Source organism: Notothenia rossii (assembly GCF_949606895.1).
Source record: "Notothenia rossii genome assembly, chromosome: 1".
NCBI lineage: Eukaryota > Metazoa > Chordata > Actinopteri > Perciformes > Nototheniidae > Notothenia > Notothenia rossii.
In genome coordinates, this window is record NC_136912.1 from 25,142,100 (window position 1) to 25,167,222 (window position 25,123).

The window sequence follows — 25,123 nt, forward strand, 5'->3', positions numbered from 1 at the left end:
GTTTAGGTGTCTTTTAATAAGCAGGTAGTCCTATCATCAGCTAGAACTAGCTGGATCTGATCAATATGGACATAAACGCGAGTGAAGTCTAATCTGATGGGACAGAGAGATCAGCTGCTGCTGACGAGTTGACACGCAGCACTGCATGATCAAATGCAGCAGTGAGCGGACAAAACACACACTTCAGGTTAGAATATCACACGTAGCTATTTTAATTACCTCTCAAACTACCTAAACTAGTTATAGATATGTTTAGTTTTACTGTCGGGTCACTCGTCTGCAAGCTGCTGGCATAATAGATTGCCCGATCGGGCAACCAGCAGGTGAGGCTTCATTGCCCGAGCTAAATACTAGATGGCCCCGGGCCATTGGGCAGCCCTTAATGTCGAGCCCTGTGTTTGGTATTTTGAAAAATAAAAAGTATAAATATGCCTTATATAGGTATGGTCATACACTATATTATTCAAATATAGCATGATAGGTCCACTTTAAAGGAAGTCAGATTCAAGAAAAGGAGATATCCCTATTACGATATAACCATAGCCTTTCCAATTTTGAGTTTTTAGGTTAACAGCAGAGAAGGGGAGGAGAAATGAAATATGTGTTTCCCAATCAAATAACATTGAGTGGCTTTCCTTTGTCCTATAATCAGAGAATGAGTACTGAGGTATATGGATGAGTACTCACACCAACTTGTCCCAGGAGCCCCATGAGGCGAGAAGGGGGTACCACGCTGACCTCTCTCACCAGAGCCTCGGCTATTTCCCTGCGCCGCTTCTCCTTGCTGCCGCCATTTGGGTACGCCTGCAATGAGATAGAGAGGACAATACTTCATGAAAAGCTTATAGAGATACAGTTTAAAAGAAAAACATGTCATTGTCTTACCTCGCAAGGGTCAAAGTGGACGCATGTTAGCAGGGTCTCCAAATGAATGTACCTCTCTGGCTGCGTCTGCTTCAACATGATCATTGGGTCGGTTTGTCTGAGGAGCGAGCGAGCTGCTTCAATCTCCCTCATCTCAATGAGCTCCATTACTACCTGTTCGAGAGGTAGGCGTTACTGAGATGCTGCTAATTTAAACATCAAGCAATGAAAAGCCTTAGCTGATTGATTCAAAAGCTCACCTGCTCATAAAGGTCAATCAGTGTGTTGTCAGGCAACTTGAGGGACTCGATAGCCAGCAGGACGGAGTCCCAGTGGCCGCTCTTTATATCTGCAATGAAGCTGTCGATGCTTTCCACTGTGTTGAGAGAGACGGTGGTCTCCTCCTGTAAGGTGGTCAGTGTTCGGTAGAGGTTGTTCTCCTTGAGGTACTGCATTATCAGGCGGATCACACTAGATGAGATAGGATCATTTTACACCACATGTTGACTGATAGTACCAATGTAACATTTAAATAATTAGAATGGTCTTCATTTGAACATTTGTGTACAAGCAACAACAGTAATATTTCTCACTATGTTGGTGATTTGTTTATAATCTCTGTCACAATGAGAATTAGAGAACAACTGAAACACTGTTTCGATTTCAAATGGGGCGAAACATGTGACCAAAGATTGTCTGGCACAACTTTCAAAAGACAACAATGTGTGTAGTCAAATCGAGGAAAGCCATAGTGATCTTGATTACTATCCGCTCTGCAGTCTCTGTAGAAGCTTTTAAAAAAACAATTGAAGGCCCATCTTTTTTTATGTTAACCTTAATTTCTGCCTCATGTTGTTATTGTATTCATGTTTCTGTGGTATTCATTTGAACTTGTATTCTTTCTTGTGAAGCACTGTGAATTTTATTTCTGTGAAAGATGCTATACTAAATGTATTATTATTATTATATTATTATTATTATTAATGTGGACTTTTGTCCCATTTGAGAGCCATCTGCTGAGCAATTACACAACTCTGTTGCATCCTGATCCCCCTCTGCTGTCACTCCATTAGCACCAAACGGTGACTGCTGACTGGATTGAAACCACCCACTGGTGCTCTTTGACAATTTGTATGGTACATTTACTCCATTCAACCTTTCCTTTTAAGACGATGAGTTTGGCAACAATGTGTGCTCCATTCCCACGTGTCCTCACAGGGAGACAACATATCTAAGCATTAAAAAAGCACACCCACATCCTTTCCAGAGATGGAGAGCCTATATTAACAGACACATGTAGAAGAGGAAAACAGACAACCTCTCACTAAGCGCCAGGAACGTGAAAAATGTTTAAAAACGATGATTTCAGCTTGTTTACAGGCGACATTGGCCATATGTGCACCATAAACAATAATACTCGTCTAATAATACAAATAAAGTGATAAAAATAGAGTGAGTGTATGGAATATTGCGCAATATGGTGCACAAACCATGAGCAGACAATAAACAACATCAGAAACAGGCACATGTTGATAGCCTACTCTTAATATTGTTGTTAATTGTATTTAAATCAAAGAGTGGGCAAACGCCATGTCCTTAGAAGTAATTTCACATTGCATGGTATTTAGGAACTTTTAGATAGACGCAAATATTGCTGCAAAATGATATTCCCACAAATTAATGATAAATAAGAGACACACTGTTCCCGCTCAATGCGTAACGAACAAGTGAGTATTTACAATAGACCCTGCCATGCACATCTTATATTTTTAAGATTTTTGCTTTCTATTTGTAAAAGCATACAGGTGCTACCATTATAATTTGTTAAGAGCACTTACTCAGAGGGCTCCATCTCCGCAGCCATGCTGATGTGGTCTCCTGTTGTTGCCCCGGACTGCCGCTCGCTAGAGCCACGTGAAAGCCGTGTGCCGAGGACCACCCACTACACGTGCTTCTCTTGTGTCTTGCATTTTCTTGCGGTGGGCACTAGTCCAAAAGCCTTGTGAATGCCGCTGCAACGACATGTCTTTGAGCTACGCCCCCCTCACCCTCTCTGGCGCATGCTAATATACAGAAGAAACATTTTCGGTCCACGCTTTATGGTGGGGAAGATGCTGCAGCGGCAGTCTGGCACGAGAACAGCAGTGTCAGCACCAAGGACATAACCGCGTGCGTCTTGGAGTGCTCGTAGACCATTGGATTTATTTACGAAAAAACATCAATCTGAAAATCACCCCAGTGCACATGTATGTCTAGACTGGCATATATGCATGCATGCAGGGTGATAACCAGCCATCTCTTTCCTCCCACTACACACTGCGGGTGTAGGGGGCTGAGAGGGTTTAACAGTTGACGATGGTTGCTACTTGAGGGGTATTCATTAAATATGGATGCCTCTGCTAATAAACCCATTGGTAAGCAGGTGCCTCGTAAAATACATTGTTTATTTTGAGGGTTTGACATGGTTGAGCTTCAGGAACACTTCCCGAACCACCCCCGTTATAGTCAAATAAGGATGGTGGGAGTAACTGTAATGTACTTAATTACCATTTTGATGTACTTTACTTGAGTATTTACATGTTATGCCTCTTCTACTCCACTACAATTCATTCAGATGTATATTGTGTACTTTCACCCTACTACATTTATTTAATACCATAAATTACTTTGCAGATTTGGATTAATGATGTGAAATATAATCAACACTTAAAGACTTCAGTTACACCCGAGTACATTCACATGCAGCTACCCTGCAGTACGAAGTCATTCAAACTAGCTGCACCTTTACCAGCTTTGATAACACTTTAATGCATCAATCATTTTAATCAAAACATATAACATGTTATTCTGAAATCTGCATAAGGAGTACTTTAAGAATATTTTCATGCCTATACTTTTGTACTTTTACTTGAGTAAAAACATTTTTGAATACAGGACTTTTACTTGTATTCCTAAACTCTGGTACTTCTTATTTTACTCAAGTACAAGATCTGATTACTTCTCCCACCTCTGGCCAAATCACACATACAAATAGATTTCAGATTACATTAGAAGTCTGCACTGTAATACAAGTCTTTATATGTATAGTCATTCACATGACATGGTAGGCAGACAGACAGGTTGTGTCCTTCTTTTCTGTGGCATTAGTGACCTGAAGCTGTATAATCTAAAAAGCCTTCTGGTCAGCTAAAGTAGACAGCCTTCAGCCTCTGCTGTCAGTTACTGGTCACGGACGCAACGCCTGCAGATGTTCCCAGACCAGTGGTAACAACACAGCAATACTACTAAAGGGAGGTTTATTTGATCCCTTGTGTGTTCTAGCATTTTGTATATCTCACTTGACCATTCAAAAACAATCAATTCAATTCAAAACCTTTATTTATCCAGGTAAAATCCCATTGAGATCAATGATCTCTTTTTGAAGGGAGACCTGCAGACAATAATGATGATTGTAAAAAAGAGTCACAAAAGGGTAAGGATTTTTTACCGTTATATTTATGTATTCAAAATAAAAAGGCTCTCCTCTGGTAATTCCAGTACAAAGTCACAGCCATTCACTCGCACAGTTGTTTGTTCAAAAGGTACAATCCCTTCGTTAAAGGGTTTTGAATACATTTCAGAAACCAATTGTTAACCAGTTTGATATTGAGCAGACAGTTACTTTATCAAGCTAACCATATCATCTGGTAACATTTTCATCATCTTGAACAAGAGTACATGGTTTAGAGGAATCTGCAACTCAATGCTTAAATCACACAAATGTAATTCCTGTACAGTAAAGCTCATGCATCTTGAGTTCTAATGGCTAGCATCCGTTGTAAAATGCATCTTATATCAACCATTTGGAACAATTAAACAACCTTGAAACCACTACAGGTCAAAAGTTGTAATGAGACAATCTGCTCAATGATTTATTGAAAGTATACACATTCTAAAACAGCTCAATGACTTCAATGGAGTATTGTCCGATGTCCTTGTTCCCCTTCATCTTATTGAGCTCATGGAGGCTGCCCTCGATCTTTCCAAGCTCAGAAAACAGTCTCACCTGAGGGAACAGAAAGGCATCTTGGTATTAATTGTGTCTCAGATCACTATGTTCTGATAAAACTGCAGGTTTTTAAACCATACACAACCCAACATCCAATTCACCGGCAAATAAAAATAACGTATATATTAAAAATGATCTCTCACAATATTGATGTTTGGGTTTTTTATCCATCCAATACTAATACCAGGAGGCCACTTACAAATTAAGACAAAGGGAAGACGGTTTGTTACCTGAGACTTAACAAAGGTGTGTAGGTTGTGCAGTAAGCCTTTGGCCTCTGGAGTCATCGCTAGCACTGTGAAATGGGCGTCCAACAGCAAGCATACCCAATCCATGATCTACAATCAAATAAAAAGGAAACCAGAGTTAGGCATTTCATTATTTCCGAACTAAAATGACTGTTGCATTCCACCTTTTACAAAAACAATTCATGGATTAAGTATACATTTTATTGCATTTATTATATCTCCTTTGTTTGTCTATGTTTGTTACATAATGATATTTTATGTAAAAACTCTCCATCTTTACCCTTTTACACTGACTGTATACAATTCAGACCAAACACAGTTAAGGTCAACATATGAGCCCAGTTTTTACCAACCTGAAAAATGCACAGATATGCCTGATCCTTTTTAATATCTAGTTAGACGTTGATACAGACCTGAGTCAGCGTTGGAGATCTCAATCCATGCATCTGCGGGAAAGCATCTTGGGAATATTTTAGGTAAAGGAACTGCAGGTACCGGAGGAGAAGCTGATTGGATGAGAAAGAACATTAAATTATTATAAGCCTCTAGTATTAACGTTACTCAATGGTACTGGGTATCGTTGTATGCTGCCCCAAGTTGCCTTGCTGTTACTCACAACAACATGTTGGGGGGAGAGATCCTTCAGGTGAGGGAGGAGGAAGAAGTCGCTGTACGCCGTCATCAGGACCTCATTTCTATACAGCTCGAGTTAAGATCTCATACAAAGTCCATTCAAATCATTACACACCATAAACGTTGCATTTATGCTGTTTATACTATGACATACAGCTATTACTGATACACAAGATGTAGGTTGAATGACAACAAAACGATTTTAAAAAACTGATTTTGGTTAAAGGCACATCATCACAGTGAGGTATAACATGTGACTGGGTGGTGAGCATGTGTTTGAGTGTGCACTGGGAGGATACAGTAGAACACCCTTGTGTAATCCCACTGGACAGATGTGTTCTGGTGGAGTCGTTGTCTCCTTTTTTTCTGCTTCGGTGCCACCTGACTGATCCATGTCATTGGTGGCGGGGCTGAAACCATTCTGCAAGCCAACTGGGTCTCGCTCTCCAGCCATCAAGGTTTCCATTAAGCTGATACTCTCAGGCTCCAGGTTCACTTTCTCTGCATCACTGTCTGGCATACTGCAACATTTGGGCACAACAACAAGATTACTTTTTGATTTGACATCACATTACACAGAGTTTGTTTACCCTAAAGAAAAACAATATAATACTTTAGTGACCCCCCGTGGTAGAATCAACAAGACCCTGTGGCAGAGACACCTATTAATGATTATATTACAATCCTCACTGAAGTGGTTTTGCACTTTAAAACAATCTGTTTTACCTGATAAAGGTCTTAAGGCAGGCACAGGTGACAGCTTCAGGGATGTCAGGGAAGAACTGCAAGCAGAGCTGACACAGGAAGTAGTCCTTCTTCTCCAAGGCCAGGAGCACAAGATCAGGACACATACTGTTGAATGTCATGATGGTAAGTGTTCACATTAGACTGAATTAACTCTGATTGCATCAATCTAGTTTTTATCTTCCAGTTCATTCTTCATTAACTGATTCAAATTGGAATGCTTTACTGACCTGTGGCAGAGGCAGCGAGTCTGCACGAGCTGAGCCAGGATGCTGGGGGTGTAGAAGGCTTCCTCACCCAGGCTCCGGGACACGAGGGACGCTGCGAGCTGCCCCAGGGAGGGCTGCAGGTCCTGGACGTCTGTCCTCGAGAGGAGCCCCTCCACCTCCTTCTGGACCTCTGCCACTGATGCTGTCTACAAGAACAATAACAAAATGTATTTTTTTTTTATTAAATTACACTTTTTTCCAATGCAGTTTCAGTATTATGAGAGCCATGAAAAAACAAAATTCTACCTTGATGAGCTCCATAATTTGGTCATTTGTTAAACTGGGTGCTGACTGGCTCTTACGGGTTGTTCTCTGTATGGAAAGAGAGAATAATCAAGATGTCAGTGTGGAAAACACGGGGTGAATGCACCAGCAATTCAGGAAACAGCTGTCCAGCCTCTTTCCCTTTCCCCCCCCCTTTGAAAACATTTGTCAAACAAACCGTCTTTCTGGTCTCCACTGTTTTCGAGGGATTAGCTTTATCTTCATGCAAAAGGTTATTCCAAGATGGTACAGAAGTGGAAGCTTTGGACTCTGTAACAGTAAGAAAAAAAACAAATAGATTGAGTCAATTTGCAATGTTGAATCAGTACTGCAGCATTATTAAGAACAAGCTACTACAAGAATACATGTTATTGCACTTTTTAAAGACAAAAGCTTTTGTTTGAAGTAATTTGTATACAACGTTTTGGTTTACTTCACAATCAGTACAACACATTTGTTTTATCTCACCTTCAGTCTTGGCCTGCCTCAGTTTTCCCAGGGCAGAGGCCAGGGAAGATTTGGGGCACTCATATGGAATAACCGAGAAGCTTTTCCCATGTGGAATGAATAACTTGTTCGAATAGCCCCATAACTAAATCCAAGAGAAATTGAACAAACGGGAATAAAAAGTTAATATTTTGCAATAGTGATGATACTAACTATCACAACTGATCTTTTTGTGCATAATTATGAAGATTGTGAACTGCCATAAAGTTGTGAGGAGGGACAGTGAGCCCTGTCACAGTGGAGAGCAGGCACAATGCCCTACCAAAGTCATACAGTCCTCCATCAGCACCAGCAGCTGGAAGGACAGGGAACCTTGGTCTGCATTCATAATGATAATAATAATGGAAGCTTTTTTGGGTAAAACACAGACTTCTAAGCTCAGCGACAAAAGCTCATTCACAAAGTGGTGATTGTCCCGTGTGAGCTCTAGAGCCCTGCAGTTAGCATGGCTAAAAATCACTAACAGCATATTGTGTGATCCTCAGATCATATATTAGAAACATTATCACTTGGTGGGTAATTTTTGCATAATACACTAAAACATTCCTACCTGTCCATAGATTTTACCCTTCATCTCTTTTCCTGCCTGCAGCGTCTGGAAATTGGTATTCCAGATGCAGAGGAAGTCTGAAAATATCAGATATAGAGAGACATTAAAGAACCACACACTTTATTTTGCAAACAAGACCATGAAAGTGTAAATAGATCAATACATCTTCGTAATACGAAAATGTAAAAATTAGATCACAATAACTTTCCAATTGGTTTCGATTTAGGATTCTTTCTTCCACATTCAAGCTGAACAACAACAAAAACAACAAAGGGACCAGTGCTGGGATTGTTGCAGTTAGTACATCGGATGTTGGCACAGAGTTAATACAATTAATTAATAAAACACTAATGAACAAAGAAAAGGCAGATAACATAACCAATTTTGATCCTCTTAAAAAACGTTTATGTGTTCTGATTCACTAGCACTGCATACTGAAAACATTTAGTAAATCGGAGATGGATTAAATCGAGATCTGTCATGCTTAAATGGTACATTTAATGGAGTTAAAACCAGCCAGATGCTCAGGCTGAGTACAGCACTTGCCGTCTTCATTTGAGGCAGTGTATTTTAACCCTTTGGAGTCCAGGGCTAATTTGGCCGTTTTTGCATACTTTTGATTTGTTTTACTAAACCCCATTAAGAAATTTTTGGCATGTGAATGTTTTGTGCCACGCTTCAAAGCAGTTTCTGTCAACAACGACACAGAGGGCAACATCACAGGCTCCTCCTCCTCCTCCTCCTCCTCCATGTCAAAAAACAAGCTCATAGCTTGACTCACGTTCAGAGTTCTCTTCATCATAGTTGAATCTAACTATATCTAAATTCTCAATGTTTGTCTGTCACTTTACTTCAATCGCAGTCTACCGCCGCCTCTCTTTGTCTCCCGCCGCCTGTCTTCGTATATCTTCGTCTCTCTCCATTTCCCGCCGTCTCTCTTTGGTTCCCGCCGTCTCTCTTCGTATCACTCCGTTTACCTGATTACCTCACCCCTCCCTCGTAAATACATCCTGTTGAGCAGAATCTACAGTTTCCAGTATTTTCCGTTTCGTAAAATGATCAAATACGGCGAAGATATTCAAATATGTGCTTCAATTATTCATACTTTTTAAATATATTTGTATTAACTTTATATCATCGTATCTCTGCGTTTATTGGGTCTTTTTGCATTGAAACAAAGACTGGCATATAGTTTCAAGCCAGTACTTTCGACAGAAATACACATATACATCCTGTTGAGCAGGATCTACAGTTTCCAGTATTTTCCGTTTCGTAAAATGATCAACTACGGCGCAGATATTCAAATATGTGCTTCCATTTTTCATACTTTTGAAATGTATTACATTTATATCATCGTATCTCCGTGTTTACTGGGTCTTTTTGCATGAAACAAAGACTGGGATATAGGTTCAAGCCAGTACTTTAGACAGAAACACACAGCAATGTTGTCCGGACTGATGTTTTTATGCGGAACCGGCTTGAACAGGTCATGTGATCTGATCACGCCGGCGTGACGGTCGACTCCAAAGGGTTAACAGCTTACCTTTACCAGCTCCGGCAGAGGGGTGTGGAAGCCCCACAACAGCTACATGGGCTTCATCCAGGATCTGAGCAGATGCAGCCTCTAGCAGACCCTCCCCCACAGGCAGAGCCAGCAGCAGGCTGCGGGGCAGCGGGAGAGCCGGGGCCCCCTCATCAGCCCCAAGGCCCCGCACAGGGACTAGACTCTGGTACACATGGCCGCTAGGGTCTGGATGGAAGGAAAGAAGAGGCGCAAAAGATACAATTAATGATTAAGAAAGAGAGATCAATAATGGAACGCATCTTCCCATATTCTTCTCTGCCATCTTGTATGCAACACCCTCATTGCAACCAACAGTGTGAAAACCCTGGCCAGCAGGTGGGGTTTTTGAATTCTCCCTTTAACACATTCCCGGCATTACTGTAAACCTCCAATACAATCTATGAAATTAACCTATGCTGTTGAACGCTGATACTAATAATATTTCAAAAGAACACGACGCAGGCTTACAGAGATAAACCAGGCGGATGTGTTTGTCTTTATAGGAGGCAGAGAAGCTGAGGGGGGAGAGTCCAGGCTCCCCTTTCTCCAGCCGGTACTTCTGTAGCGTGTTGGGATTAAATCTCTGCAGGTACAGGAAGTTATCTCCTTTCTGTGGGAAGATATTGAGAGGCAGACAGGCTTTTAGAAATACAAACAACAATGATTTGAACATGATCATGGTGAAAACGTGTACTGATAAAATAAGTTATTAGTCAATTGATTAAAAAAAACAGGACATCCACATCATTAACCATGCAGCCACATACACATGCCCTCATATTAAGTGTCATTACAGCGTAATGTTGCGAGACGATACAATTAATGCATAAAATAAATTCACTCAAGTTATGAGCTTTAGTGTCTGAGTTAAAAAGCCAAACAATTTAAATGATGTTACCTGTTCAGTTGTGAAGATAACTAACTGTTGTGACTCTGTTACTACATTGGTGCTCCACCTAAGACAAACAAACAATTGATCAACACGCTACATGAGGCAACAAGTGAGACTGTAGCACAGAAATAGTTACCTAATTATATCATGATTTGAAACTTCTTCATTCATAAATAGTTTGAAAGGGATTTACTGGGGGTGTAGCCAAGTGACACTGACCTGATGGCCTCTTCTTGAGCCAGGACTTCCTCTATGGGCTGCTTGGGAGCAGAAAGGAGAGAGTCCAGGAACCTCACAGCTCCTCTCTGGAACAGGACCACAGGCTCCAGTTCAGCCGCAGAGTGGACCCTCCAGATATCTGATGACACCTGGAAAGGATATAGAAGGAGGGAATAAGTCACCTGATTGATTAAAGTACACCTATCATGCTATTTTTAGGCATATATTATGGGTCTCGGATATATAAAAACATGTCTATGATGTGTTTTTCTCAAAATACAAACAGATCATGCATTTGAGACATCCCTCATATCCCTCTATTCCAGCCCTGTTAGAGAAACGCAGATTTGGCCCCTTAGCTTACAAAAAAAAAAAAAGAGGAGGCGGAGCTAATGCCTGATCAGAATTCTACCGGAGATAGTTAAATTATGCTGTGATAAAGTGCCATCAAGTTGCAAACCACATCAAGGATTATTTCTGAAACAGTATGGAGCTCAAATTATTTTTCTCTCGCGGGTTTACCACAAGGTGAGTTCCTTTTTGTATTTCCTGCTTTTTAAAACACATGTGCTCTACAGTACAGTTAGTTCTGAGCGTTAGCGATGCTTGCTAATGTAAACAAATAACATATTATTAGTATATATAGTTTTACGGGGCATGCTTTGCAATTCCCCCAGCCAATCAGAAATTGGAACCTTTTCCTCCCCAGGAAAGTTCCTGCTCTCTAGCAGGGACTAAAAAGGGGGGAAAAAGTTCTCGTGAACTAAGTTCTAATTCCAGACCTTTTTAGTGTGAACGCAAAATCCCAGGAACTATCGGAACTAAAAGGGAAAAGTACTCTGTGTGAGAGCGCCTAATGGTGCTCTAGGAGGAGTTTCAGGTGATAAGGTGGGGAGGTGTTACCTTGGTTGGTTATTTGTTAATGGTTACACAAGCCAAAAAAAATATCTCTTTACACAGAGGGGACACATGTTTATGTATATAAGACATGAAAAAGTGGATTTTGCATAACAGGGGACCTTTAAAGATTTCGGGAGTGGAAAGAAAAACAATACATTCTGAGGTAAGGTTAGCTGCCTTTTTAGAATGAGTCTGGAAGATATGAATCGCATTTTATATTGAACCTATACCACCCACCACTGCCCAGAGGCCTGTACTACGAAGCTGGATTTTCGCTTAGCCGGCTAACTTCAGGGAAAGCTCGGGCTTTCCGGTCCTACGAAGCTGGTTCTCTTTTTAGCAGGCTAGATCTCCATGGTAACTTATGCTGTGCCGCTAACCTGCTCCGGAGCAGGTTAGGTTGCAGGCTAAGAGATCAACTCAGTGAAAGCACTGCCTGCCTGCTGACCAATCAGAGCTCAGTGTGTGGAGTTTAAAGCGATCAAGTCATATTACAGGAGAAAGGAAATACAGAAAAGCTGCCGTTGCAGGAAAGACGGCCGGCAAAAATCACAGACTGTGTGAACGTGAACATTAATAGAATATCACCTTCCATCTTCAGAGCAATCTGACTATTATAACATTAGCGTTAAGAAAGCTTACTTAAGTTAAATATCTGCCACAACATAAGTAACCGGATCAGAGTAACATTAAGTACAGTCCGCGGCATATCACATCATAATGTATCATATATTTCCTTATTTGAGTCAACTGAGTTTGGCCGTGCAACACTCACAGTGTCACATACTGTATGCAGAAGTATTATTTTAAGCAAAACATTAAGTTGACGAAACACTAGAGACAAATGTAATTAAAGTCAGATCGTGTCTTGGATGGGGCAGTGATATCATAAACCTGTTAATGTACGCATTCAAACACTTTTTCTTTTACCTGCTGTATTCACCAATCAGGTGCAGCTATGTGGCTTTTATCCTGGATAAAGTTTTTGACTCATGGATGTTTAAAGTTTAACTTCTTCATATTTCTCTAATATTATAATTGACTTTTCATTCAGGAAGTATGACGCTGCGCTGTCAGTACACTTCTCCATGTTTGTGATTGGTCGAATGCTCCAAATACCACCCCTTTCATGTGAACGCGCACCTAACTAGATAGGGCACGGCTGGCTTGAGCGATCCACTTGATAACCCGCGTCGTAGTACCGTTTAGCGAGAGCGCGTATGTTTTGGATTAGGCCAACCGGCTAACTAAAACATATGCAGGTTAGGAAAATCCAGCTTCGTAGTACAGGCCTCTGCATACTTGGTGAAAACTCCATCAAGACTATATCCACAGTAGTTTTGATTCATCTAGTGTCATGCTCTCTATGACAACAGGCTTTTAACTTGGAACAAGTATAAACAATATTGCCATTAAACACATTGCACAAAGTCATTCACTTACGGTTGCTTTGAAGGCCTTATCTAGGTGTATGTCTTCTTCCTTCCAAATTCTGATCACCTGAAAAAACAAACAGAATTTTTTTGTGACAATATCCTGCAGATAATTCTGGAAGGTCAGATCTACAGAGAACCCTAGAGAATAGATTATTAGATAGATAATTACAAGTCTATTTTTCAAGCACCACAAAAAAAGTGTTGTGTTAGGTCAAACCTTTAAATGAGGTAACAGTGTTTAATGAGTAAACACTGGATGGGTGAATTAAGGAATGCATTTAGACCCAGTTAGTACACGTTCACTGAAAAGGCAAAATCCCTTCAGCAAGTCCAAAAGACTTGCTGATTATTTTATGGAAAACTAAGATAACTGTCCCATTACTGCTTTAGTCTTTACTTAAGAATTGATTTATTCATTTTTTGACAATTGTCTCTATGCTGGTGCTCCAAATCAAGCACAACAAAACATGGTCGTACTAGAATGACTGAAAGTGTACCTTGCTGTCTGACACTGCCACATATTCCTTGGTCTTTGAGTTGTAGATTGCTGAACAAGTCAGAGTCTGTCCTTGTTTTACGGTCCAGCTGCTCAGTGACTTCTGGTCTGAAACCTGTAAGAAACACAAAAAGAGAAATAAAGAGGACCAGTTATTAACATCAATGACTGCCCAAGATAGTTATACCACTCACAACACAAACACGTTTCCCTTATATCTACAAAAGTACATGTACAAGTAAAACTTTGTGATTATGCACGTTTAACCTACACCAATTATAAAGTTGACGTTTACTGAAGAAGAGCTGCTTGGAGAATAACTTATGTATGTAGAGCTGTCCTTTAGCTAAATATGCACACTGCATACTTAAATAACTGAGTGTCTTGTAGTGTAGACAACGGCAGCTAGCTACAGTAGCATGTGCCTGTTTGTTTATACTCGCATAATGTTTACCATAATACAACTTAACGACCTTAACTAACGATTTTACCTTTCAATAACTAAATGTACTTTCACAGCTATCTGATGTTTGTGTCCTATCTGTTCTGGTGGTTTATGGTACAGCTACTGTATGTCGAGGATGCCAACACGAGTTACACATGTCGCAGTCGCACTGATCAGCTGGCCCAGACTAGAAGAGCCTCCTCAAAACAAACGTTAAACGTTACCTTGAATAGCGTGACAGATCTCCTTGAGTCGGTGACGACGACATGGTCGCTGTCTCTCACCGGTTCGACACCTTGAATGCCTGAATTTGACAGATTTTGAGATGGAGTAAGTCCGCACAACGTGTATCCCTCATACAGCGCGGCCATGCTGGACGAGAAGAAAGTGGAACTCATCGGCTCTCGCGAGAATGGACGAGTGTTTGTGAGAGGCCACCGTGCGGAGTCGCGCCTGTACGTCGCGGGAGCGTGCACCGGGTAAAGAGAAAACTGTCACAAATTGTAATTAAGGCAAAATATCATTAAAAACGAAATAATTATCTTATCTCGTGGTGGTTTTGATCAATGATGACAAATGACCGAAAGGCTATAGTTTATGAAGATTGCAATGCTTTGTTAGACCTTCAAAGCCTTTAAGTATCTTACTATTGGTAAGGTTCACTTACCACTTCACTTAGGTTCACCGTTTTTATTTTTCCTAATCAAATGTACATTACAAGTACTAAATTAAATTATTGAATCAGGGACAGATGACGAGACACGTGCGCCAGAAACCAAATTGCATTCATATTTATTGATAGAGGACTGAAAAGGTCAACATGTCAACAATCACAAATATGGGGAAATCCATTACCAACCAGAACAAATAAAAATATTCCTTATTGCTGTAGTTAAATCTTCCTCCGATAAGCAATCTGCTGCTGTTTCAGCATTGTGTGATTTCTGATGGAAGTGAACCCGGACCACTTGGCTCTGGAAATAAAACAGACACACAAATAAAGAGAACAGGTCAGAATGTTTGCGCTTCCCTTAAAGAGGGCACTTCATCTTAATTATCACTATTATAACATAAGGAACATGTCTAGAGATAATTGCCCCGAAAGCATTGGTTGGGATTATTTTTGTTGTTGCTTTTTTTTGTCAGAGTTGAGTAGACATAATGGGAAGTGAGCCGCTCAACTTAGACTTGAAATTACCATATCACGGAAAACATGAGAGGCAATGAGTCTGACCTTGTGTTTTAATTGTATTTTTTGTATTTTCCTTTTTTTAATAGGCAAACATTGGCAGGTCATTTTTTTTCAAGATTCGTTTTTTGCCATTGAAATTCTCTTTGCGGCCACAAGAGGCTGAAGTTTACCTCACATATTCCAAAAAGGACAAAGGTTGTGATGTGATAGTAAAAACAAACAGAAAAAATAGAATAAAGTAAAGTGTTTCCCGTTATTGACTATCTGGCTGCTTTGTAATGATATTTTGTAATTTTAAAGCAATATAACTTACGTTCGAAGCATTCAGGGATTTTGAGTTTTCCGTCGATGCACTGGGTTTGCACTGCATAACCACACTTCATGGGTTTGTCCATGCAGTAGACTGAGACAATGTCGTTGTGTAAGACTCTGTTAGGTTGTAAATCTTTGATCCAGATTTGTTTTCCTTTGTATAATATCCTTGCAGTCTCTATACCGACACTGCAAGGAGCTGTAATTCAGAAGGTGAAGTAAAAACATTATAATGATTTAAAAGTGTTGTTTTGCTCCCTACACAGAAACATATGACATGAACTTTGGGGGAAAAAGCAATGGAATTGTGCTTGAATTACATTATAACCAAATGTCCGGTACAGAGTGGAAATAGGAATACACCAATCAAAACTGGGAAACAGTTTTATTTCTATAAAACTAAAATCCCCAAAAGAGCTACAAGTCTTTCAGCCTTGCAAGATCAGACAAGAAATGCACCTACCACCAACATTGTAATGTAAAATAACTGTAGCATTGGTTGTAGCCCTACCTTTGCAAGATGGCTTTTCAGACCATTTCCCATTTTGCTGACAAACAATCTCATGGCTTCCTTCAAGCTCATAGTCTCCATTGCAGCCATATTTAATCGTTTCCCTATAGTCATAGTCCCTCGGTTCGCTGCTTGACATGAAGCCTCTGTCAATGTTCTCCGGTAGAGGGCAGGTCACCACTGTAAGAGGAAAAATGTAGTCATTCATCTTTTTTTAACAACTGTTTGCAGACAATCCCATGCTGTTGAAAGTTGAAGTATTAGAACGTTTATATGAGGGATGGTGAAGACCAATGTGGTAGTAGAGTTGCATCTTATTTGACAATGTGTTATGAGGTGTATGGCGCAGTGGATAGAGCCTTGGTGTTGGGATCAGTGTGTCACAGGTTCAAACCCCACTGCAGTCAGCATGTCATTGTATCCCTGGGCAAGACACTTCACCCCAAATTGCTCCTGTGGGGATTGCCCACAGTATTGAGTATGTAAGTGGCTTTGGATAAAAGTGTCTAACAAGTAACATGTAATGTAATGTGTGTCACCTTTTTCAGCTCCCACTGAATAGGACTGGTAATAGGAAGCTACATTCTACATTTTACAATCTGATTGGATGATCTAAACCTGCTGCTAGTGCAAGATACACTGTCATGTTTCACAAACGGCACTCATCAAATCCTGTTCACAAAGGGACTTTCTTACTTGCTGATACTAAGATCAATAATACATTTACATTTCAGTTTTGTAAAAAAAGTTTGACAATCCAAAGTGTGAAACAGTATAATATAAATGTCACTATGATTATAGTCATGACTTGCTTTTCATATTCAACTTTTTAGTTATGGCTCAGATCAGTAAATGCAATGCCAGAAAACGGCTCATGATATTTATACAGCATCTCCCTTTACAAACCTTCATACCTTGACATTCAGGTGTCTTGGTCCAGTTGCCGAGGACAGTGCACTCTGCTCTTGCGTTGCCAAAAACGATGTATGGAGGATTACACTTGTACGTCCCCCCGACACCATAATCAACAGTGTTGCCTCTGATCCTCTTGTCATAAACAATCATACCGAAAGGTGGAATCGGAGCAAGATCACAGGTAACAGCTGTGAGAGAAGAGACAGCACATGTCATTACGTATACTGTATATTGGTATATAATGCACACTTGTATTCTGCACTTTTCAGCTCCTGCAGTCAACATGTTGTTGCAACCTTGGGCAAGACACTCAAACCAAAGTTGATGGGATGTTGTATGTGTGTGTGAATGTGTGTGTTTCTTGGAGTAGGTGACCTTGCATGGTGAATGGGTGAATGCTGATTTGTATATAGAACTGGTTTGAGGGTTCATAAAAACTATATTTATACCCTTTATCATGGCAAATGTACACATTTATACTTAGTTTGATTTACACTTACATTTGTGTAAATGTATTTTCACTGGCCTAATATCAAGTTATTGATGAAGTTACACAATTATTGTGAGGCTGTCTAATAAGTCCTCAGAGAATTTAAACTGAGAACAGTACTTTGTGCTGAGTGTTTTTTCACAGCTATCTTTTTCCCTGATTTAAAAAAGAATGTAATGGATTACATACGCTTGCACTCTGGTACTGGTGTGCTCCATGTTCCATCAGCAAGGCACAGGGCACTGCTGTTTCCATTCATGGTGTACCTGAGCAGAGCCATATCATTTGGTCAGTTCATGCTTGGATAAATACACAATAACACAGGTGATGACTTAAATACTGTTAAAGCCATTTTAAATATTGATTAATCATAGGAATCTTAAAGCAGTGTTCAGATGCACAAAATAAGTTAAATATAAATTGTCATGGTTATCATTGATGCTGTTATACCTCAACATCATACAATTATGGTTATGATTTATCTTTGCACTTCATTTAGATATTGATGCAAGTCACATGGATCTTTCTTAAAATACTTCTATAATGTATTGTGTGCATGATTAGAGGTTCTCCATTTGTAATTCAGTGTACCACCAGTGTACAGAGCCTTCTCCGTCGCTGCCCCCTCCCTCTGGAACTCACTCCCACAACCCATCAGAGACTGCACTGACCTCACCACCTTCAAAAAACGTACAAAAACTCACCTCTTCATCCATGGCTTTTAATGTGTGATTGTTTTTGTATTGCTTGATTTCAATTTAACTTCAACTATACATATTTATTTGTTATTCTTTTCTTTTCACTATATCTGTAAACCATCTTTGAGCACCTGTAAAAGCGCTAACAAAATAAATCTATTATTATTATTATTATTATTATTATTATTATTATTATTATAAGGGACAGCAAGATGAATATCAGAGAAACTGACACATTTCAAACAACACCATTCAACAAGATGTTCTTTCTTTACCCTTCATCACAGGTATAGTTGATCATACTCTGGAACACAGTGTCCTCATAGTATAATTCTCCATTGGACAATGGATCAGGATGGGGACACCGTTTGGCTGCAGACGAGAACACAGGTGTTACCCTTTTCTTATGAATATTGTATAGATAGGAATAAATGTTTGCTGTACACCCTGTAACCATAATAAAGTTAAGTTGGGATCTAGCAAAGACTATGTTGACATGTTCTATGTTATTTATTTTGCCAATGAACAGACAACTTACTCTCAAGTCCTGGATATACAGTACATATTCATAATGCAGAATAAAAGAGAAACCTATTGAATATATGTAAAAGCAACAATAAATACGTATCTGACTATTAGAAATGAAAATAAACGTATAAATAAGAGTGTGGTTATCACAATCTGATCATCGTTCACATTGCTTCACATGCTTAATGAATATGTAACATCAAAAACAAGTATTCATTTACACAATTTAATTTCTACATTGTGAAATCTATCTGTAATTATCAATTAATAATTGTATTTAAAATGACATCATTATACAGCTAGTTTTATTTAAAAAAAGTAAAAGTTTCCTTACGGTTGATATTTTGCAGAAAATTACATCATGTTTAACTTAAAAAGTAACTCAAGTGTATGAATTTGCACTACAAGATCTGTGAGAGGATCCCTAGTTTTCAAGAAAAATAAAGGAGACCCACGTAAGCACATTAATTTGGTTTTTGTCCATGTTCCACTGGCAGCACACACAATCTTCCGAGGGCCAGAAACTGGGGTGTATCCCTGTTTGCAGGACAACGCTAACTCCACACCCGGGGTGAAGAACCTCTGGAGCCCATCCATGTCAATGTTGGCAGCTAGCTCAGGCCTAAGACATACTGCAAGGATACATGGATTTAGTAATATGTATTATAATGGCTTGGAGAAGACCGGTTTGTGATAGTTATAGACTTCCAGAATTTAAATATAAGATCATTATACAATTAAATGAATGCCATGTGCTGATTCTAGAAATAGAAGGAATAGGTGTTGTGTCTGCAATTATGTCACATGGCAAATTAATGTGAAGTTGCATTTGCCCTCTAAAGTTTAGGTAAAATATAATTATTCTGTAAGCACAAAGAACAGAACAAAAGGTTTAACCATTAGCTTCACAGCATATTGAAACAAACCATTTAACCATGGCAGACAACAACCTTCCAGAGGAATCATGCAGATCTAGGCAAATAAAACAAGTTAAAAAAAGAAGAAATAATAGCAAATACCATTGTCGTGTTGTGTTTTTACGATGGTAAAAAACACAAATGGAAATAGCAGAAACAAAACCAGCTTGGGTTCCATCCTTTGTAGAGATGTATAGACGCTTCTCGGTTCTTTCCTGTGGCCACACAGTGAATATCTGTCCCCTGTTTCACTAATGTTTGTGTTTCTCTAAAAGTAAATAGATAAGAGCAGCATGATGTAACTTCTCACTGGCTATCCTTGTTTTGTTTTGCTTGCTTTTTGCAATAAGAGATTGTTCTCGTGACAGTTTACTGGAAATGAAAGCTCAAGTCGGACTTCCCCCTTGTTGCTGCAATACTATGAAACACCAGCCCATTTGGCTCCATTTTCCTGTTGCTTAACTGTAGTGCCTTACTAAGTACGTTTTTAGTTTTTAAATGCTTTAATCCTTTTTTGTTAATGCATATGGCACACATTTTGGCATCAAACTCTATTGCTTTAAAGGCAAAAGTCAAAGGGAACATATGGTGCTCATTTCAGTTTAATACTTTTTGGGTTCGTGTTTCGATAAAAACATGTTTGCATGCTTTACTGTCATAAATTTTCTTATCCCTGTCTGAGTATACCTGTATTCACCCTCTGTTGTAGCGCCTGTCTCTTTAAGCTGCCCTTCCATAAACCTCAGTCTGATCTGATAGGTCGTTGTTTGCTGATCTTTTGCATCTGCACTCTTGGTATTAAACTAATGTTGTGGTGCATATGTATAGTTGTGACATCAAAACCTTATGGAAGCCTTAAAGGTTTGTTTAAAGGAAACACTTCTACATTTGGGCTCTTTGTATTTCTCTGTTAAATGTATTGATATTGCTTTTAAAGGAAGATCTCACGTTTTACGAAATTTGACCTATACATCTATGATCTTTATAGGGTCTCACCGTCTATGTAGTTAGTGCAATTTTCTTGAAGGAATTTCAACACTCATCACACAACTTCATAAGTTATGCAGGCTGACGTGGAGTCGAAGAACCACTGACACTTGTTTACCCATCAGTGGATATGCTCACATAATATCTTTGGACACACAGTTCTGAATTTCGCTTGTATTGTAACCTCAGAACTGGGTATGGGTAAGTATGTTCTCGGTCATAGAGTCTCTCAGGAAAAAAAAAACACAATTTGAATCCTTTGATCAAATCAAATTTTTATTATTTGATCAATAATTACTGCTCTTACTCTTGATGTGGCATCTGTCATATTATTAAATTGCCATTATTCCTGATCCAATCATTTATATTCTGTGATAGTGCACATGGTGTTTCAAATCATCCAATGCAATGTTATGCCGTTCTTGCTGGGCTTGCAGGGCTTGCAGGGCTTGCAGGGCTTGTGGGGCTTGCAGGGTTTGAAGTAGTACACACAGCGATTTCTGATGGAAGGGTTTTGGCCCTTATGGTGTAGTCCACCTTTCCTGGTTCTGAAAGCAAAAAAAAAGGCATAATAATTACTGAAATTATAATGTGCAGGGCAGGATGGAAACGTCATGGGGCTTTCCTAAGACATGTGAGCCATCTGACAGACTTGTACAGCATGTGCTATGTTAACATGTTCAGGGGAAAGACCACTACAAGCTGAACCAAAACTCAGTTTAAGGCATTTTTGCTGGCTTGTTCGGAAAAAAATGGAAACAATTGCCGGAAAATAGAGCTTGAATTAGATTTACTGAACTGACAATAACTCACCCTGAAAGCACTCTGGGATGAGGAGCGTTCCATCATTACAGGTGCTGGCCACAGGGTACCCACACCTCTCAGCTTTATTCAGACAATAAAAGGCAACATGTTCTCCATGGAGGACTCTGTTGGGTTTCAGGTCTGCGATCCAGAGCTTCTTGGCATTGTAGTAAATACGGCCTCTTTTGATGCCAACTTTGCAAGGAGCTGAGCAGCAAAGCAGAGCAGTTTGAGCATGTTACAGGAGGTCTTCAATATCCACTCCCAGGAATATAATTGTAGTATTACAATATGTAATATTGAAGCTACTTGTTTCTGGTTTGGTTTGACCAACCAGGTGGAATGAGATTTTCTTTTACCAGAAATAAATCTGAACATACTTTTATTTTCTGACTACCAATTGACTGCTGACAATCATAAATACAGAAACTTAGCCTGAAGGTATATTTTTCCATGACTTACCTCTGCAAACAGGATTGGAGGACCAGTTTCCTGTGTTTCGGCATTGTATCTCAGCTTCGCCTTCCAGAACATAATGCTCATTGCAGGCGTACTTAACAGTCTCCTTGTAGCTATGTTCTCTCATCACAGCAAAGGTGATGAAACCATTTGGTAAGCTTGGTGGGATGGTGCAGCTCACATCTGCAATTATCAAAAAAAGATCCAAAACATAAGGGGTTATTGTTTAGTTGGCACAGTTGCAAAGGGTGTGTTGCCAAAGAAAAAAATATACTATAGAAAACATTAGACAAATGCATACATGCTGGTCTGATTAAGCCACATCCTAGAATTGATTCAGCCCTTAACTAAACACAAAGATGTTGAATAGAGGAAAGGGGAGGAAATGGTAAAGGAATATTATTGCGTACCTCGACACACTGGAGGCTCAGTTGCTCTTCCATCAGCCATGCAGGTTCCTCTTTCATAACTTGGTGCTTTAGGTGGGTTACATTCGTATGTCCAGCCTTGTCCGTACATGGTGGTGCTTCCACTCACTGGCTTATCATGGGCAATTCTTCCATCTGTAGGGGGCTTGGGCAGGTCACAGTTCACAGCTATAAGAAGAAAAAAATATCACATTAGACTTATTCTGACATTACATCTGGAGCTTATTTTTCTGCTGGCTTTGAAAATGCATTGACATTATAGTCTTTAAATATACTCCAAGCAGGTTCACCTTTATATAAAAGTCAGGTATGTTCTGTCTGCTGTCAAAAAGAACCAAAGCAAATGTCTTAGTAATCAGAATCATATGCTATAGTAGTTTGTAGACAAAAATGCATAAAGAAATTAAGCAAATACAAGTGCATCAATACAAGAAGCTAGACCATTTTGGATATTGTGTTTTATCTCTGTTGAACAATTCAGACTCTGTTAAAATGTGTATGTATATTTTCCTCCAGTACCTTTGCAGAGAGGTGCTTGATTGCTCCAGGTACCATCATGTAAACAGCTGCTTTCATTGGCTCCTTGCATGACATACCTAAATAATTTATTAAACACATATTGTCATAATCTGCAAATATAAAGTGATTTTTTTTTAAATCCACAATTCAATCTTACCCGTCATCACATGTGAAGTTAAGCACACTCTTAAATGGAGCTTCTGTCCTTCCCCGTGCTAATGGCTGTAGAGGTCTAGGGATTGGGCACATCTTAGCTGTAGAAAATAAGGGACGATAATGATTCTGCATCTTTTGTAGATTAAACTTAGATTTTCATCAATACTACAGTATATGCATATTTTAGGGGAACCAAAGTGTTGGGACCAAGGATTGAATTCTTCGTCCCATTCCATCTTTTTGAAAAGAAAATTATGCAATTACAGCAGTTCTAGTGTTGCACTTCTGAAACATTAACTACATTGTTACAATTCAGCAGAGTGAAAGCCCGACATCCCAGTAAACTCACGGGAGCATGCCAGGTCTGACTGTGTCCATTCTCCTGTGGCGGAGCAGGTCATCCTTCGAGGGGTCGCTGTTGAAGCCAAGTATCCCTGTTCACATGTGAGGGTCAGCTCTTCTGCCACCTCGTACACGCGTTTTAGGGACAACTCATCAATCCCGTCAGTGATAGGAGGTCGGCCACATACTGGTGAAAGATCAGAAATATTATTGGTCATGGACTCAAATAAATAATGTCCACCGCACAGCAACAGCTTTCTATACACCACATTACTTAATGTGTAGACTACAAATTGTGCACACTTTAGTTGATTGAAATACCTTAAATCAGGCGCAAAAGATGCATTAGATTAAAAAAATGCAAAAAGCAACAACAGTAATTTCATGCTCAATATAAGTAAAGGAATAAGCCAAATACTCTAATATACCTTTCTTGGGTGTTACAGTTGTGTATAAAGCTACTTGGCAAAAAAACAGCAAAGCCAACGTTGGAGCCATCTTCCTGGGATTGTTCAGTATCCCCTGTGTCTGGATGGGGATGCAGGCAATCTAAGGGGCTGCTGTGTAAACTGGCCACCGGTAGCCTGCTCCAATCAGATGCCAGTGTAAGCTCATATTGATCGAGCTCAAAGGTCTTAACTTCTGCATATTTACCCAGAATCGATCTATAAACTTGATTTTGTTCAAGAGCGGGCAGCAAGTTACTAGTTTATAAATAACAAGAGGGAGAGACTCCCAAGACACTGAGTTTAAACACACACAGACACAGACACACACAGACACAGACACAGACACACACACATTATTTAAAACAAAATAATATAAATGTTTGATAATGGGTTATCAAACATTTATTTTGGTTAGATTATGGAAAAATATATATAAAAGGAGGTAGTCCCGTTTTGAAAAATAAATTGTGTGACCTCCAAAACCACTGATATAACTGAAATGATGCAATACCTAAATTGGTCACAGGATTTGTTGATAAGGAGTAATACAGCACGTCCTTAAGAGGTAGATACAAGTTAGAATTGTTATTTGAATGAAAAATGACAGCTCTTTATTATCTTAAGTGCTGGATGTTTTTAATAGTTTTTCTTCAAAAAATCAAAAGCTAATATTTGTCTTTTGCATAAGAAGTATTGAGCTGGTTAGGCTGCTCTGCTGGTCAGTGAACCGCAGGGAATTGGTAAACATTGAAAAACTTGAGAGATAGCATGCAAGTCAAAAGTGCAAGGGAACCTTGCTGTGAGACATTTTCAAATAATATGAAATATAATCCAACTGAAGCAAACACAAGCAGGAATCCAGTCAAAAAGCACCAAAGCAAAAAAAATATCACAAACAATCAACACAATTAAGCACATGATCCGAGACCAACATTTTGAGAATAATATTACATCGTTGGTCAAGCAAGAACATTTAAATTATTGTATTTAAGAAAGTCTGTTGCCAGTGGGCACCATACAACATTCAAGGCTCAGTGTCAGTGTCATGCACAGAGGGGAAAAGTAGGCTACTCAGATCTTGTACTTGAGTAAAGAAGCCAGGGGCGCCGGAAGGCCCCCCCCCCCCCCCACACTTTACAGCCCTGCCCCACATTTTCACAGCGGCGGATGCCGCGGAACACTGTACATCCCGTTTCAATAATTCCCCTCTACTCTAAAGTCGCATCTAAAAAGAACGCGATCTGATCTAGCTGTGTATATTTTGTAGTTTTTGCAAATTGAGGAGACCATAAGACAATCTCATTAGCTACAGGCAGCGACAGAGGCTCATATATTGC

The 25,123-nt window shown here is 39.6% G+C and overlaps 4 protein-coding genes across 4 annotated transcripts in view; all 4 read right to left on the bottom strand.

The window, feature by feature from the left end:
• LOC307025090 (WD40 repeat-containing protein SMU1-like) overlaps positions 1 to 2,773 on the bottom strand; it is an 11,064-nt gene extending 8,291 nt beyond the window's left edge. Inside the window, exons 1-4 of the mRNA XM_079659671.1 lie at positions 2,703 to 2,773; positions 1,125 to 1,335; positions 886 to 1,038; positions 688 to 804 (exon numbers count right to left, since the gene is read on the bottom strand). Coding sequence (XP_079515797.1) covers positions 688 to 804; positions 886 to 1,038; positions 1,125 to 1,335; positions 2,703 to 2,728 — 507 coding nt within the window. The 5' untranslated portion in view covers positions 2,729 to 2,773. The remainder of the gene's footprint in view (positions 1 to 687; positions 805 to 885; positions 1,039 to 1,124; positions 1,336 to 2,702) is intronic.
• A 1,568-nt stretch (positions 2,774 to 4,341) lies between these two features.
• On the bottom strand, positions 4,342 to 14,511 carry nol11 (nucleolar protein 11). The gene is made up of 18 exons (XM_079665742.1): positions 14,304 to 14,511; positions 13,636 to 13,749; positions 13,146 to 13,202; positions 10,803 to 10,951; positions 10,590 to 10,647; positions 10,160 to 10,301; positions 9,671 to 9,877; positions 8,128 to 8,204; positions 7,539 to 7,662; positions 7,249 to 7,340; positions 7,053 to 7,118; positions 6,768 to 6,952; positions 6,520 to 6,645; positions 6,093 to 6,314; positions 5,777 to 5,855; positions 5,574 to 5,666; positions 5,143 to 5,250; positions 4,342 to 4,909 (listed from the first exon to the last, which is right to left on the bottom strand). Exons 1-18 carry the CDS (start codon positions 14,475 to 14,477, stop codon positions 4,796 to 4,798), a joined length of 2,187 nt encoding a protein of 728 aa, XP_079521868.1. The 5' UTR covers positions 14,478 to 14,511; the 3' UTR covers positions 4,342 to 4,795.
• Positions 14,512 to 14,854: 343 nt separating this feature from the next.
• LOC307029684 (beta-2-glycoprotein 1-like) lies at positions 14,855 to 19,987 on the bottom strand. The gene is made up of 8 exons (XM_079665763.1): positions 19,745 to 19,987; positions 19,181 to 19,357; positions 18,473 to 18,569; positions 17,689 to 17,765; positions 17,009 to 17,197; positions 16,095 to 16,274; positions 15,585 to 15,782; positions 14,855 to 15,053 (listed from the first exon to the last, which is right to left on the bottom strand). The coding sequence occupies exons 1-8, from the start codon at positions 19,818 to 19,820 to the stop codon at positions 15,007 to 15,009; spliced, it is 1,041 nt and encodes a 346-aa protein (XP_079521889.1). The 5' UTR covers positions 19,821 to 19,987; the 3' UTR covers positions 14,855 to 15,006.
• Positions 19,988 to 20,884: 897 nt separating this feature from the next.
• Positions 20,885 to 23,924, bottom strand: LOC307029673 (beta-2-glycoprotein 1-like). Its single transcript, XM_079665752.1, has 8 exons — positions 23,766 to 23,924; positions 23,345 to 23,524; positions 22,997 to 23,093; positions 22,840 to 22,916; positions 22,303 to 22,488; positions 21,896 to 22,075; positions 21,443 to 21,640; positions 20,885 to 21,177 (listed from the first exon to the last, which is right to left on the bottom strand). Exons 1-8 carry the CDS (start codon positions 23,833 to 23,835, stop codon positions 21,041 to 21,043), a joined length of 1,125 nt encoding a protein of 374 aa, XP_079521878.1. The 5' UTR covers positions 23,836 to 23,924; the 3' UTR covers positions 20,885 to 21,040.
• Positions 23,925 to 25,123: the final 1,199 nt, after the last annotated feature.

Excerpts from the sequence above, each read along its gene's own strand:
- LOC307029684 (XM_079665763.1), bottom strand. The coding sequence starts at position 19,820 with ATGGAACCCAAGCTGGTTTTGTTTCTGCTATTTCCATTTGTGTTTTTT. Across the intron at positions 19,358-19,744 it reads AAAAACACAACACGACAATG|TATGTCTTAGGCCTGAGCTA; the intron begins GTATTTGCTATT and ends GTATCCTTGCAG. Across the intron at positions 15,054-15,584 it reads AATCCCTGAATGCTTCGAAC|AGCCAAGTGGTCCGGGTTCA; the intron begins GTAAGTTATATT and ends TTTTATTTCCAG.
- LOC307029673 (XM_079665752.1), bottom strand. The coding sequence starts at position 23,835 with ATGGCTCCAACGTTGGCTTTGCTGTTTTTTTGCCAAGTAGCTTTATAC. Across the intron at positions 22,489-22,839 it reads TCAAGCACCTCTCTGCAAAG|CTGTGAACTGTGACCTGCCC; the intron begins GTACTGGAGGAA and ends TTCTTCTTATAG. Across the intron at positions 21,178-21,442 it reads CATCCCAGAGTGCTTTCAGG|AACCAGGAAAGGTGGACTAC; the intron begins GTGAGTTATTGT and ends TTTTGCTTTCAG.
- nol11 (XM_079665742.1), bottom strand. The coding sequence starts at position 14,477 with ATGAGTTCCACTTTCTTCTCGTCCAGCATGGCCGCGCTGTATGAGGGA. Across the intron at positions 6,315-6,519 it reads TGCCTTAAGACCTTTATCAG|TATGCCAGACAGTGATGCAG; the intron begins GTAAAACAGATT and ends CAAATGTTGCAG. Across the intron at positions 5,856-6,092 it reads TTACACAAGGGTGTTCTACT|AAATGAGGTCCTGATGACGG; the intron begins GTATCCTCCCAG and ends CGAGCTGTATAG.